The sequence below is a fragment of the Salvelinus alpinus genome, chromosome 20, assembly GCF_045679555.1.
Source record: "Salvelinus alpinus chromosome 20, SLU_Salpinus.1, whole genome shotgun sequence".
Classification (NCBI taxonomy): domain Eukaryota; kingdom Metazoa; phylum Chordata; class Actinopteri; order Salmoniformes; family Salmonidae; genus Salvelinus; species Salvelinus alpinus.
In genome coordinates, this window is record NC_092105.1 from 52,342,798 (window position 1) to 52,358,796 (window position 15,999).

The window sequence follows — 15,999 nt, forward strand, 5'->3', positions numbered from 1 at the left end:
TTGACCAATTAGAGTTTCTTGCAGTAAAATTGTGCCAATGGCCAAATAACAAGTATTCTGTTTCAGGCTCAATGTATAAACAATTCAGACCAATGAGATCTTGCCACATGTAGTTATGAGTCCAGGACTGAAACCCCTACACAGATTCTAATCAGATGTTGAACTGAAAAACTAACTATTTCCATTGATCGTTAATTCTCTATTGACCTCTAGTCCTCTGCGTTGTGTATTATCTTAAAATATTCTTACAAGTAGTCCCATGTGCGTTGGAAGATTTCAGATCGTATTTTCTGATGTTTTTCCAGATTTTGTCAAATCAGAATACACCTCTTCAAACAATTAATGTATCGTTATTATTAAGTTAGTAGTCTCTTCAGACAGACAGGTTGCCTCCCATAATGTACCAATGCTCCAGCTTAAACGTCTGTAGAAGTTCCCGGCATCAGCTGGGACAGATTCGAAAATGGAATGTGGTGACATCACTTCCGTTTCCACAGAACATTTTTTGGTTACGCTTTCGAAATGTCCAAGAGAATCTGACATCCTTCCCAGGCCTAGTACTCTTGCGCCTAGGTCTTTGTTTCAGAAACTATGGAGTTCGCTTATTGTGAGGAAACCTATCACAAGCTGGCAACCAGTGTGTGTTTTTGTGGACTATAAGGATAGAGCGAAACACCATATTTCCAAGTTGAGTCAGCATGGCCAGTACGCTATTGCTAATCCTTGTCTCCTTTGTATTATTTTTTTCCAGATGGAAGACTGTTCTTGAAAACTGCAGTGATGTACTGATAAGAAGATGACGAGGAGAGCTGAAGGGGAAAACAATCCCATGAAGATACTCAAGAGCCCTTATCCAGGCAGATTTAGTAGCAGAAAACAAGTTTCGCTGCGTTTACTGTAGCAGTTCAATGGAAGTGTGTTTGGCCAAGCGCCGGAGAAGGGTTGTGTCTGAATGTAGAATTAGAACACTTTTTCTTACAGATATCAACATAATATAGTAGCTGAAGCAGGTTTGGATGCATTGAGGTGGGTTGTTTTCTAAGTATAAACACATTTTTAGCACAGTAAAAAATTACCAAGGGGTACACTGTTGGTAATGTCTCAGATAAATTCACAGCACTGACGATTTTTTATACTGTATTTCAACCAGCGAGAAAGCTTTGAACATGGTCAGACTCAGAGTTTTTTTTTTGTATTTCAAGTTTAATTCCAAAATATAAAGCTTGGAAAGAACCTGTGACAAAATATATAATTTATCCGTATGTTGATCAAAAGAGACGACTGAGATTTGATTTGAATGTTTTCTAAATTATAAGAAAATACAATCAAGTATCCTTTTTACTATTGTTGTATATACCAGAACTGACGATAATGATAGGATAGCTCACTCTATCAATATGGTATATGTATAAAGTTAAGAGGTGGTATTGGGTATGCAGTAGATCTATTAGGAAGACAAATACCGACATTTATATGAATTTATAGTTTGTTTTTGTTTTGTTTCTGAGCCACCATTCTTTCAAATACCTGCCATTTTGGTGAGAAAGCATGCAGGCATGTAAATGTTTGTCCTGGAATTATGATATTTAAATCCTATATTGTGCTGAACAAATACGTAGGGTTGATTCACTTAAGCCCAACTGTTTTCGAAAATGTACACCTCAAACATTTTGCCTTCCAATAACTTTTGCTGTCAATAGTAACCCTTTGCAACAAGTAATACTGTTTTTTATATGGACACTTTTTAAAAGATAGTTTCCCAGACACCTTTGTTCCTAATGTGTGGCTATTAACTTGTTACATGGACTGTTGGTAATCACATATTATCACTTGGTAACGAATCTCCTCTTTCAAGACAATTTATTCAGAAGTCACATACAGATATAGGATCTTAATTTGACCAGTTTCCCACAGCAGGAAAATAATACTGCAGATAAAGGAAATGTGAATTATTATGTTGATTATAATGAATTGACATTTTTGTATGGGGTTGATACATTTTTGGTTTGTGCAAATCAAGTCCAACATTTGAAAGTTTTAAACTATTTCATGCCGTGCAGGACATTTCCTGCAACAACTGGTGATCAAATTAAGATCCTACATGTGTACAGACAATGGACCAGATAGAATGACTATCGGAAACAATTAACCGACCCTCTCCGTTGTAGAATATTGGTTTGATAACTCAAGCAAAGTTCCCTCACAAAATCAGTGATGTACAGTATGTTAATGCAATCATGATGCAGCAAAAAGAAGACATTTTACTTTATGGAGAGATGTGCTTCATTTGTATTCAAGCTGAAGGTTCAATAGTTTTGCACATCAGGTGAGTCAACTCTTATGCAGTATGTAAAAGTTAATTCCCGAGACAGGAGCTGATTTCTGTCATGTACTGTAACAGGAACAGGCTATGTGTTTGAAAAAATGTAAGGAAAAGAGTGTCTGTCCCCATGTTCACACTTTATTTTACTTTGAAAGTTTGTTGCGATGTTTATTGTTGACCTGTCGCTAGTAACTTACATATAGCTACGCATAGCACACTTCATTGTACTTCAACTTTAAATAAACTTCAAATGTTGATGATAACCAATGTGAGTTAATTTAAATAATTGTGTTGCCCAAAGACTGGGCCTGATTCATTTGAACCTGCACAGTAGATACCACACCATTTTACTTGTCATTTGTACGAAACCAAAATGCAGACAGAACCTGCACCAAGATAGAAGAAGTAGATTTGTTGATAGCGTCACAATATTTCTCTGCATGGACTATTAATATTGTAGTGACCTTAACCCAACACCTAGCGGACCTCTTGGCATAATGGTTAAGGTGTTGTATTGTCAGTCGCTGAACCCGGGTTTAAGATCCAGTCGGGGCTACCATCCACCTAAGTTTTCTACATTGGTGTCACAAGTGAAATGGCCAACGTGAGGCCAATGTAGAGGTGTGTACCCATGAGGGACATGGTGTAGAGAAGTGTGGGGACACTCTCCCAAAGGAAGGTCGTAATGTAGCAACCTTAACCCAACACCTAGAAACCTCACACAGGTTCGGACCTCTCGGCGCAACGGTTAAGGTGTCGGCTTGACAATCACTGGACCCGGATACGACTAGATACAAAATGATATACCTTTGCAGAATTATGGGAAATTTCTCTACTTTAAGCATATTTCACCAAACAATTTAATATACAACAAATCAAATAGAATCCCTGATCAAAACCAAAATAGAAAATAAGCAAAGTGTGCCAGATTCATTCATCAGTATCATCACAATCCAATTCCATGTATTCAATTAAAAGGCTAGTCTGCTCATAGGTTTGTATAGACTTTTCATCGGCAAGCAGTAACATAATTTCCAATAGAAATAAGGAAAGGTGAATACAGTGGAGGAACGCAAATGATATGAACATATAGGCCAAATCCCACACCAAAGCAAAGCTCTGTAATGGAAGGTTACGATGTTGGGGATGATGATTTAGGAGTAACCCAAATTTCGTTAGAAGTAGTAACCCAATTCCATTCTCTGCATCTCTGCAATGTTGGAAAAAAAGAATTTCAATGTGCCTGTCCCGGATGCGGATTGAATGGAGCCCTAGAACGTTCCCTATATTTTACATTATTGACTACTGATAATCCATTTACAATTTGGTGCAGTAGTATTTACTGATTGCCAGAAACATTTGCAACTTCTTGTCTTCTGATGAAAACAACGTGTTGATGTTCTGTGAACTAAACACTTTACAGTGAATTTTGTATTCATCGATGACAATTATATTTAAAGTTTTGTAAAAGTGGGTCTAAGGTATACAATCCAGGTACAAAGACAAGAAAATGTAAAGTAAAGAGACTTCAACTATAAGGCGCTTGCTTTTTTGAGCTCTCCTAGCTTTTCCATTGAGCAACTGAAGCAAGCACAAATTTCTGTTTGGAACACAGCCTGCGTCCCCATCATCACACAATTACTGGTTTTGTTTACGCAATCCAAAAATGTTCCATTATAAATCCTGGGTCAGGTGGGCATCATTTGAAAGCTTATTCTATTGCCAACATGGCTAGCTAAGTTGTAAAATAAGATACTACAGTGTTAGGCTTTCAAAAGGCACTTCAGACAAACAGATTGTTATTTGATCCGCATAGAATGGGATTCAGTGCATTCAAGTGTGTGTGGCGCAGCAAATTTTCCTCACAATAGGAGAAACAAAGGCTCATTCTCTTCAGGACAACTCAATGTATAACGCATGTCATCCTTGTAACTGTGGATCAAACATAGCGATAAACGTTGATATTGTAAATAACATGAGATTTCAAATATGGAAATATGAAATGCAGATTTGGACACGGATGTGTGGTTTGCTTGTTTCAAATCAAATATATTTATATAGCCCTTCTTACATCAGCTGATATATCAAAGCGCTGTACAGAAACTCAGCCTAAAACCCCAAACAGCAAGCAATACAGGTGTAGAAACACGGTGGCTAGGAAAAACTCCCTAGAAAGGCCAAAACCTAGGAAGAAACCTAGAGATGTAATGCTCGTCGTTGGAATGAGGTGAGGACCAAAGCGCAGCGTGGTAAGTGTTCATCGTTATATTTATTAAACATAGAACACTAAACAAAATAACAAAGGAGAACGAAACGCAACAGTTCTGTAAGGTGACATCCACTACACAGAAAATAATCACCCACAAAACACAATGAAACACAGGCTACCTAAATATGGCTCCCAATCAGACTGACACCTGCCTCCTGCCTGATTGAGAACCATACTAGGCCAAACACATAGAAAAGGACAATAGAACAAAACATAGAAAAAACAACAAAGAATGCCCACCCCAACTCACGCCCTGACCAAACTAAAATAAAGACATAACAAAGGAACTAAGGTCAGAACGTGACAAGAGAGGAACCAGGCTATGAGGGGTGGCCATTCCTCTTCTGGCTGTGCCGGGTGGAGATAATAACAGAACATGGCCAAGATGTTCAAATGTTCATAAATGACCAGCATGGTCAAATAATAATAATCACAGTAGTTGTCGAGGGTGCGACAAGTCAGCACCTCAGGAGTAAATGTCAGTTGGCTTTTCATAGCCGATCATTGAGAGTATCTCTACCGCTCCTGCTCCTGCTGCTCCTGCTGAGAGTTGAAAACAGCAGGTCTGGGACAGGTAGCACGTCCGGTGAACAGGTCAGGGTTCCATAGCCGCAGGCAGAACAGTTGAAACTGGAGCAGCAGCACGGCCAAGTGGACTGGGGACAGCAAGGGGTCATCATGCCAGGTCGTCCTGAGGCATGGTCCTAGGGCTCAGGTCCTCCGAGAGAGAGAAAGAGAGAATTAAAGAGAGCATTCTTAAATTCACACAGGACACGGGATAAGACAGGAGAAATACTCCAGATATAACAGACTGACCCTAGCCCCCCCCCGACACATAAACTACTGCAGGATAAATACTGGAGGCTGAGACAGGAGGGGTCAGGAGACACTGTGGCCCCATCCCAAACCGGTATTTATTATAATCCTCAGCGTCTCATCTTTCAGAACACATTGACTTCTCTCGATTTACAGCCTTTTCCTCACTCAGACAACATCAAAAGTGCGAAAGTGCAAAAGTAGCCCAATTAGCGGGAGGGATGGGGGCTCCTTGTCGCGCTGTACTGAAGTTTATAATGGCTCTCAGTCAAAACCCATACAGCGCTGTGAAGCGGAAAAACCGGAGCTCTGACGTCATGTATAGCATGTTACTGTACAGCCACTGCGTTCCAATTTAGGCACTTGTGTGTTTTTATATTCATAGTGTTACCCTATAATAGAATATAATAGAATATGTGTAAATGAGGATCAGACCAGGCTCCTTTAAAATGTAAATAAACGATTTCATGTGTTAAAGTGCGTTACACTAATTCAAAATATTCAGCCGTAAAATGAACTTCTGCCTTTGTACTTCCCTTTCAGCAAATTATACATGGAATCATGAAGCTGAACACAATACCCACCATATTCCTTACAACTGGGATGCATACAGCTTAATGTTACTGTGGGGTTGTAAAATGTGTCACTCTTTATTATATAACTAAGTTAGACATTTTAAAATGATACGATATGATGGCTCTCAAGTTAATTTTGTTCAGTCACATTTACGTTATAACCTGCCACCATTGCAGTTTCTTCTTAAAAGCCACCCAAAACACTTTCCACATCCGGTATTAGAGTACATAGAGCCCTTAGAGTAAGTCTTTACTAAAATAGAAAGAAACCATATTAAGTTTAACTGTGCAGCTCCACCGGCAGAACGATATGATTCTACATTGAGATATAATCAATCCTCTTCAATGGTATATCAGTAGGTTTCATCATCACGTTCTTCAGGGAATCTATTATACTCAGCCTCATGATAGAATATTGAACAGTCACTGTCGCCGTCTATAATATTCTTCACTGTCTTCAGAATCATGTTCGTTCATTTTTACATGATCTTCTTTGTCTACAGAGGTCTTCACTGGTAAGATCCTCAGTGGGTGGAGTTTACTTGTGTATGAACATGTGTAGATGTATATCGTAATCAGCGTCATACAATGACAGCATACTTCTGTCCCAGTGTAGCCGATTAAACTCCAAGATTTACGATGGTGTTGAGATCCGACGACATTTTATAAAAAACTACTGATTTCAGCACCCAAACAATAACCCGCAATTGTAATTTGCTGCTATTCTTCGGGTGTGCCCATAATTGTAATTGCAGGCTATTCTTTGGGTGCTGAAATCAGTCGTTTTTGATAAAAAGTACATTTTATGTGACGTCTGCGCTCAAGTCCGCCCACAACAGTCGCCGCTCAACTCCATAGTAAATTGTGGAATTGAATTTAGTTGGCTAGTCACACTGTAAGCTGAGTGGCTGACCCTACTGTGGAATGTGTATCGTATTCACCAATGAATCGTAATTGCCGGTACCCACTCTCTACTTCTCCCGTCCTCTGGACAGACTCTGTCATCACACCCGATGACCATTGAGTATTGTCCCCAACCTCAATGTCCCAGCTGTGTGTCCCGGTCAAAGCCCTCAGAGCCCAGGACAAATTTTAAAGGTATCAAACCTTTCTGGGTTGTCAGGAAGACGCTGTGTTTGATCAATCTCATCATTACTGTCTTTGTCACTGTCTCACACTGGTCAGATCCTCAGACAGGATGAGATGGTGTTGGGAAGTGTTGGGGTCCAGAATCAAGGGCGTGTAGGTCCCAATCTCATTAATCTTCTCCCAGACTCTAAACTGCAGGTTGCCAATGTGTTTGGCCACACACTTGGCGAAAGGCTCCATATCACGGGATGTCTTTACATGACACGTTTTTGGTAATCTAGAGAATGCAGACCATTTCCAAAAACATATTTGGAGTTTTGTGAATACGCAACATATCCTGACAAATTCTGATTCCAGATGTGTCTTTTAGACATGATATTGGGATTACTCCGAATATCACACATGGACATTTCCTATGGCTGGATATGGACTCATTTGATATATTGAGATATGACATACTACTTTCTCTCTTTGTGTTGACAAATACTGACATATCTGTGTTTTCTCAGTACATTCAAGATATGAAACTGTATTGAGTCCAGATATGCATCTCTTGGCTGAGGTCCATATACGGATCCTGATATGCTTTTTGATATGCTAAAAATAAGTACGATTTCTGAGTTTTCAGCATGTGCTCAATAATTTGACAAATATTTCATGCACATATCATTTTTGAATTCCCTCCGGATATCATACATGGTATGGCCAGATATGGGCTCATTAAATATTCTGAGATTGGCCTATGCGGTCATTTTATTTTCTGTATATGTTGACAAATACTGACAGTAGGCCTATATCAAATCAAAATGTAATTTAATTTGTCACATACACATGGTTAGCAGATGTTAATGCGAGAGTAGCGAAATGCTTGTGCTTCTAGTTCCGACCGTGCAGTAATATCTAACAAGTAACCTAACAATTTCACAACAACTACCTTATACACACAAGTGTAAAGGAATTAATAAGAATATGTACATACAAATATATGGATGAGTAGCATATTTTCTCAGCACATACAATGCATATTTTTTGGCTGAGGCCCATATCAGGATCTTGATATACATTTTCATATAGTAAATTAATAAAATATCTGATGCTTATTTGACTTTTGAGTACATGCTCAATAATTTGACAAATATTAAATCCATATAATTCTTTCAGACACTATAATTTTTTGTATTCCCTTTGGATGAAGGCGCGCGCAAACCGTAAAAAACACTAACTGTTAGCCTAGCAACAAGAATCACATATCTTCTGTTGTGAAGTTCGAACTGTCATTTTTGCAACAAATTAGTGTGTAACATGTGGTCGAAATGACAACTTGAGAAACAAAGAAGTGAGAAGCTGTTCAGAAAATACCTCAAGTAATTTAACACTAAAGTGAGTAGGTCATTTGAGAGCTGTTGACTTTTATTACCTTAGTGCCTTGTGTGCATATTTTTGAATATTTTAATTCTGTACAGGCTTCCTTCTTTTCACTCTGTTAATTATGTCAGTACTGTGGAGTAACTACAATGTTGTTGATCCATCCTCAGTTATCTCCTATCACAGCCATTAAACACTGTAACTGTTTTAAAATCACCATTGGCCTCATAGTGAAATCCCTGAGCAGTTTCCTTCCTCTCCAGCAACTGAGTTAGGAAGGGCACATATCTTTGTAGTGAGTGGGGGTCACACCCTGATCTGTTTCACCTGTCTTTTGCTTGTCTCCTCCCCCCTCCAGGTGTCGCTCATTTTTCCCATTATCCCCTGTGCATTTACCTGTTTTTTATGTTTGTCTCTTGCCAGTTCGTCTTGTCTCGTCAAGCCTACCAGTGTGTTTTTCCCATACTTCTGTTCTCTTTAGTCCCTATTTTTTTGGTTCTTCTGGTTTTGACCATTCTGCCTGCCCTGACCCTGAGCCTGCCTGCCGTTCTGTACCTTTCTGACACAGCCCTGAATTACTGACCTCTGCCTGCCCTTGAACTGTCGTTTGCCTACCCCCTGTTTTGTATTTAAAAATCTGTGATTTGAACTGTTTGCATCTGGGTCTTATTCTGAGTCCTGATAGTACGAACTGGCCATGACTGACCCAGCAGACTCGGACCAGCTCCGCAACGCCGTCTCCTCCCAAGGAGCCACCATTGGGAGACACGAGGAGTTACTTCGAGGTCTTATGGAAGCATTCCAGACCTTGGTGGAACGCCATGACCATGCCTTGAATACATTGCTGGAGCAATTCCGCTGATTGTCTGTGAGGCAGCCAGCCACGACAGTAACCTCCCAGCCACTTAGTAACCCCGCTGTCAACAGTGCATCTCTCCAGGCCACCCCGGCTGGAACCCAGAATCCCTGTTCGACACGTTCCTTCACGGATTATTGGTGGAGTTAAAGACGAGCTCGCAGCCCGGAAGCTGCCTACGGGATCTCGACTCTCTGGATCGATGGGCGGCTACGGGAATGTAGGAGGGAGAGGAAGTCTGATTCTGGTCCCACTCGCTTGCCCAAGGATTCCACCTTGCCTCCGGGCAATCCCGGAAGTCCCCGGCATCAACGTTCCCGAGAGAATCCGAGGTTACCCGAGTTCCCCCGAGAGTCTCCGAGGTCTACCGACTCGCCTCTTCCGGAGCCGATGCAACTTGGCAGAGCTAGGTTGTCTCCAGCCGAACGTTTACGCAGATTTAACACCAAGAGTTGTCTGTGTTGCAGGACTACCGGTCGTTACGTGTTTACCTGTCCAGTAAAAGACCAGGCTCATCAGTAGGTACAAGTACTCTGGTGGGCCATACAGAGAATTTTCCTTCTCCCCTTACTCACACCCCTCTCCATGCCATCCTGCTGTGGGGCGACCAGTCGAAATCTCTCTAAGTACTCATTGACTCTGGGGTTTATGAGAGTTTTATGGACACTACCCTGGTGTCAGAACTGGGCAACCCCACTCAGCCCCTCTCCATTCCCATCAACATCAGAGCGCTGGATGGGCGCACTATAGGCAGAGTCACCCACAATACTAGTCCTATCAACCTGCCTGTCAGGGAACAACAGTGAGTCTATGCAGTTCAAGCTCATCAAGTCTCCTCAGGTACCCGTGGTATTGGGGTTTTCATGGCCCAAGGTCTCCACGTCCGACAAGTCCTCCAGAGTCTCCTGGAGAATCCGCTTTTTGTTAAAGCAGAAAAATGTGAATTCCATTTCTCCACCATCTCCTTCTTAGGATACATCACTGCTGCTGGTAATAATTAATAATTTCTGCCCTCCGATTTCATATTCAATATATAAACAGGCCCAGTGCAACAGGAGAGTGCATTCGGAAAGTATTCAGACCCCTTTCATTTTTCCTTTTTTTTTTTACGTTCCAGCCTTCTTCTAAAATAGATTTTTTTTTTATGTCATCATCAGACACACAATAACCCATAATTACAAAGCGAAAACAGGTTTTTAGAAATGATTGCACATAATGTTTGAATATTTATTTATATAAGTATTCAAACCCTTTGCTATGAGACCCGAAATTGAGTGCAGGTGCATCCTGTTTCCATTGATCATCCTTGAGATGTTTTTACAAATTGATTGGAGTCCACCTGTGGTAATTCAATTGATTGGACATGATTTGGAAAGGCACACACCTGTCTATATAAGGTCCCACAGTTGACAGTGCACATCAGATCAAAAACCAAGCCATGAGGTTGAAGGAATTTGTCCGTAGAGCTCCGAAACAGGATTGTATCAAGGTACAGATCTGGGGAAGGGTACCAAAACATTTATGCAAAATTGAAGGTTCCCAAGAACACAGTGGCTTCCATCATTCTTAAATGGAATAAGTTTGCCACCACCAAGACTCTTCCTAGAGCTGGCCGCCCAGCCAAACTAAGCAATCGGGGGAGAAGGACCTTGGTCAGGGAGGTGACCAAAAACCGGATGGTCACTCAGAGCTCCAGAGTTCTTCTGTGGAGATGGAAGAAGCTTCCAGAAGGACAACCGTCTCTGCAGCACTCCAGCAATCAGGCATTTATGGTAGATTGACCAGACGGAAGCCACTCCTCAGTAAAAAGGCACATGAAGGCCTGCTTGGAGTTTGCCAAAAGGCACCTAAACACTCTCAGACCATGAGAAACAAGATTCTCTGGTCTGATGAAACCAAGATTGTCCTCTTTGGCCTGAATGCCAAGCGTCACATCTGGAGGAAACCTGGCACCATCCCTACAGTGAAGCATGGTGGTGGTGGATGTTTTTTAGCGGCAGGGACTGGGAGACTAGTCTGGATCGAGGCAAAGATGAATGGAGCAAAGTACAGAGAGATGCTTGATGAAAACCTGCTCCAGAGCGCTCAGGACCTCAGACTGGGGCGAAGGTTCACCTTCCAACAGGACAATGACCCTAAGCACACAGCCAAGACAACGCAGGAGTGGCTTCGGGACAACTCTCTGAATGTCCTTGAGTGGCCCAGCCAGAGCCCGGACTTGAACCCGATCGAACATCTCTGGAGAGACCCAAAAATAGCTGTGCAGCGACGCTCCCTATCCAACCTGACAGCGCTTGAGAGGATCTGCAGAGAAGAATGAGAGAAAGTCCCCAAATACAGGTGTGCCAAGCTTATAGCATCATACCCAAGAAGACTCGAGGCTGTAGTCACTGCCAAAATTGCCTCTGAGTAAAGGGTCTGAATACTTATGTAACTGTGATATTTCAGTTTTTGCAACAATTTCTAAAAAACAATTTTTTGGTTACTACATGATTTCATATGTGTTATTTCATAGTTGTGATGTCTTCACTATTATTCTACAATGTAGAAAATAGTAATATATTAAGAAAAAACCTTGAATTAGTTGGTGTTCTAAAACTTTTGACCGGTAGTGTAAATAGGTGAGGCTGTAACACATAACAATTTGGAATAAGTCAAGAGGTATGAATTCTTTCTGAAGGCACTGTAAGAAATAACACATACAAAAAAATACTGCAAAGTTGACTAAGAGCTTGAAACAGGGTGTACGTGTCTGTCGGCGCCATCTACACATCAACAAATTCAGTAATCAACAAATGCCTCTTTGGTTTGAAAACAACAAATAAACGTATAAATAAATAAATAAACGTTCTTTTATTTAAATGATTTACTCATTTTATTGAATTGATAACACTGGTTTCTTTGCTTTATTAAATCAATGGTGGATTGAAATTGTGCAGGGATTTTCATTTTCATTCAAACTCATGATCTCGATTTTTTTGAATCTGTCCACCAGAAACCATGTTTAGATATTTGTTTCATTAGTCTATTGTTTATATAATCCCAAAATATGGAGTTTTCCTTTCAGATTGATACGCAGTTGTGCTTTTTTGACCCAGTTGTAATGGTCTTTGAACGTCTATTTGTCTAACGGTTTTGATATCCGTTCATCATGATCCATTACACCTCATAGTATAACACGCTGCTTAATACTAATATAGAAATATGCTTTTCTTTCTTCAAACATGCATGTTACATTGTGTAAAAGTATCATACATTCTAAACATTTTGAATTACCCACAATCCTCAAAGAAATTCTGCCACATGGCAAGTTGTTGCAAAAACTACAAATTCTTAAATTGAGAGTAAATATTATTAACATTGAGTAAATTAAACATAGTATGATGAATTGAATATGCATTTTCAAATGTCATTCTTTTTATACACATCAAAATAAAGTAAGGTATGGCACAGCAGTCTGAGGCACTGCATCGCAGTGCTTGAGGCGTCACTACAGACCCTGGTTCGATCCCAGGCTTTGTCGCAGCCGGCATCGACCGGGAGACCCATGAGGCGGTTCACAATTGGCCCTGCGTTGTCCGGGTTAGGGGAGGGTTTGGCCGACCAGGATGCCCTTGTCCCATCGTGCTCTAGCGACTCTTTGTGGCGGGCCGGGTGCATGCACGCTGACTACGGTCGCCAGCTGTACAGTGTTTCCTCTGACACATTGGTGCGGCTGGCTTCTGGGTTAAGCGAGCAGTGTGTCAAGAAGCAGTGTGGCTTAGTGGGGTCGTGTTTCGGAGGATGCATGGCTCTCGACCTTCGCCTCTCTCGAGTGTACGGGAGTTGCAGTGATGGGACAAGACTGTAACTACCAATTGGATCTCACAAAATAAGGGTAAAATGTACAAAAAATCTCAAATCTAACAAAAAATCAAGTAAGGTATTCAAATCTTGAAGTAAAACCAGAAACCTGCATTTTAGGGGGTAATATTTACTAAGCCACTGAATATATTATTTTTTTACAGTGTACTACATTACTGATGGGAGCTTGGAGATAGGCATGAGCCTCCATTCAGCGTCAGACACAGAATGGTAGCAGCCCACACTCCGGCTCTTTATACAGTACCTGATAGGTACACATTGCCACACTCTGATTGGGGGTTGCACACAACCCCACCAGATGCTTATCTACACTGAGTAGGCCCACACCTCATTCTGTTTCCTTTGAGTATGGGGAGGTATTCCCAAGCAGAAGAACAGAACTCCAAAAACATCCAGGGATACATGACAACATAACATGGACCAATCATTGTCAGGTAGCAAATTGTATTATAGTGTGACTGGTGTGTACTAGGAACTAAATGGAAGCAAACAGGCTGAAACGGAGAGGGATTGTACATTAAAAAAAACTATTGTTTTTGTTGCAAAACTTTTGCTACGGTGTGCACTAATGAGTACATACCCCTGGTAGCATCATGCTTCCCTAAGTTTTCTTTGTTAATTACTGTAACTTTCCATTTTTTATTTGATTGGAATCATTAACTGTGACCGTTGATCTGTAACAGGTACACCACTCTAAACTTGTAAGGAGAAAAATTGAATCGACATTGAGAGACACATTTCTCTTGTAAGCAATTCTTAGAGGAATGTGTTGACACAGCATTGCTTGGCCTGGTCCCATTTTTTTTTTAAATGCATGGCTGTAACACAGCCACAGAGATTAATAGTTGACTGATCGCTGCATAATTCAACACAGTATTGTAAAAAAATTCAAGGTCTGAAACATTTCAAGCTTTTCTCTTCTTTTTAAAAAACGTTTAAGTTTCCATCAACCTTGAGGGAGCAATGCCACACACGAATAGTTAAGCAATCCTGTCGCCGAAAAGTCTTATTGTCGAGTTCAGCCTTTTAGTGTCTCCTGTCACTTGAGAACTTCAACCGAAGTTATAACAAGTTATGCAATGCGATTACATGCACTGTGTCCATCCAATGATCCCATTCATTCTTTCCCTTACCAACACTTGTCATATATATCCAGCCTTTGAAATGCCTACAGTAAAAGAATGAGTTTGTCTCCAATTGCAGTTTATTCCGTATATAGGGCACTAAGTAGTGCACATTATGGTAAATAGTGTGTCATTTAAGACGTAGCCATACACCCCACTCATTTTCGCTGACTTAGTGAGATTGTTCTCATCTATTAGTCAGAAATGCTGTTCATTTCTCGATTTGACGCCTTGTTCTGCACTGGCAACTGAGCAATGTGCCCCCGAAGCTAGATGTTTCATATCAGTGCGCATTTTGTAATGAATTCAATTCCGCACAAATATGACCATAAGGCACAAAGACTTTAAATATCAAACGTGTATTTGTTATGTTGTACTGTCCTGCTGTAGTTGCATCAAGTAGGTTCATTATGCACCCTGGCTGCATATTCAAAGCAGCGGCTGTGTTACAATACGAGCTGTGTGGTGTATTTGCTTGGCTCGCCATGGAGACATGTCCATACAGATGTCGTCCAGAGACAATTATTCTGCATGACCCTGTCATTGTCTGTCTGTTCTTTTGCCTAAGTTAACATTGCTCAATTTGATGTTGTTTTGCGCTTGCCTGCAGGGCTAAATAAAGATGAGGGTATGTGTTCAGTAAGACTCCAAGCCAGTGATTCTCCTTTACCCCTGAGATATTGAAAACTCACAAGGTTCGAGGATGAATATTTGGTGGGACTAGTTCAAAAGCCCACGTTAATGTATGGCAGCTGAGCATTAGTTGTAGTATAATGGTTTGAACTAAAGGTTGGTTTACAGTACTTGTCTGTAGACACTCATCCCAGCGACATCATGAACTATCTGTTGTCGTCGGACATCAAACTTGGTCATTGTTAGCAAAGGTACGAACACAATGTGACAGTATGCATGGCATCAGCAGCATGACGGTTCAAATAGAATGCCTTTCAACACCAATAAACCAATCCAATAAACCAGGCTCTGTAATTAAAATAATGAGCCACAGGTAACTTAAAGCTACTCTGTATTTTATATTAACGTTTTGAAATGTATTAATTATAAATTATTACAGGGAAATAAACTCATTACAAGATCATTATTTACAAGGTAATGGCAAGCTATTTACAGAACATAGCTTACGGTTGTGTGTGACAAAATAAAGCAGGGCATTCTACCAGATATTTTTTTTTTTACTTCTGCACTGTCTTGTTGCTATCACGGTCAGGTAACCATGACAATGGACACAGCGACAGTGTCAAATATCGTATCTCTCTGCGACAAGGAAAACGATAGATATAAATTAAGGACACTTGACGTATTCTAATGGTCTATGTACATGTCATTAGACAAACCAGCTCTAGGAGTTGTTGAGAACAGATGTACTTGTTTTCCAATGCTTCTATATTTTGGTGACCCCGAGACAGTGCCTAGGATTTGGCGGGTTAATGTGTCGTTCTGGCACATGCTTGTTTGAACCCCCACCTCATCAGAATTCAACCAACACCCTAAATATAATCAGAACCTTGTGGGAAAGATTGAAGGAAATGTCAGACAGATGTATTTTGTGACGTCATGGTCAATATGTGTACTGATTGTAAAAGGACGTTTTGTAGAAGTAATTTTAACAACCAGAAAAATATGTATTTTTATGTCTGGTTATAATCTGTTTATTTGTTGTAGCTTCAGATAGATACAAAATAATTTCAGATGTGTTGATG

The 15,999-nt window shown here is 40.6% G+C and overlaps 1 protein-coding gene across 4 annotated transcripts in view; it reads left to right on the forward strand.

Moving 5' to 3' along the window:
- Positions 1-2,586, forward strand: part of LOC139547064 (dachshund homolog 1-like) — a 272,848-nt gene extending 270,262 nt beyond the window's left edge. For all 4 annotated transcript variants that reach the window (XM_071356122.1, XM_071356123.1, XM_071356124.1 and 1 more), the window contains one exon: positions 752-2,586. In XM_071356122.1, the coding sequence (XP_071212223.1) occupies positions 752-789 (38 nt within the window). In that variant the 3' untranslated portion in view covers positions 790-2,586. The remainder of the gene's footprint in view (positions 1-751) is intronic.
- The last annotated feature ends 13,413 nt before the right edge of the window (positions 2,587-15,999 follow it).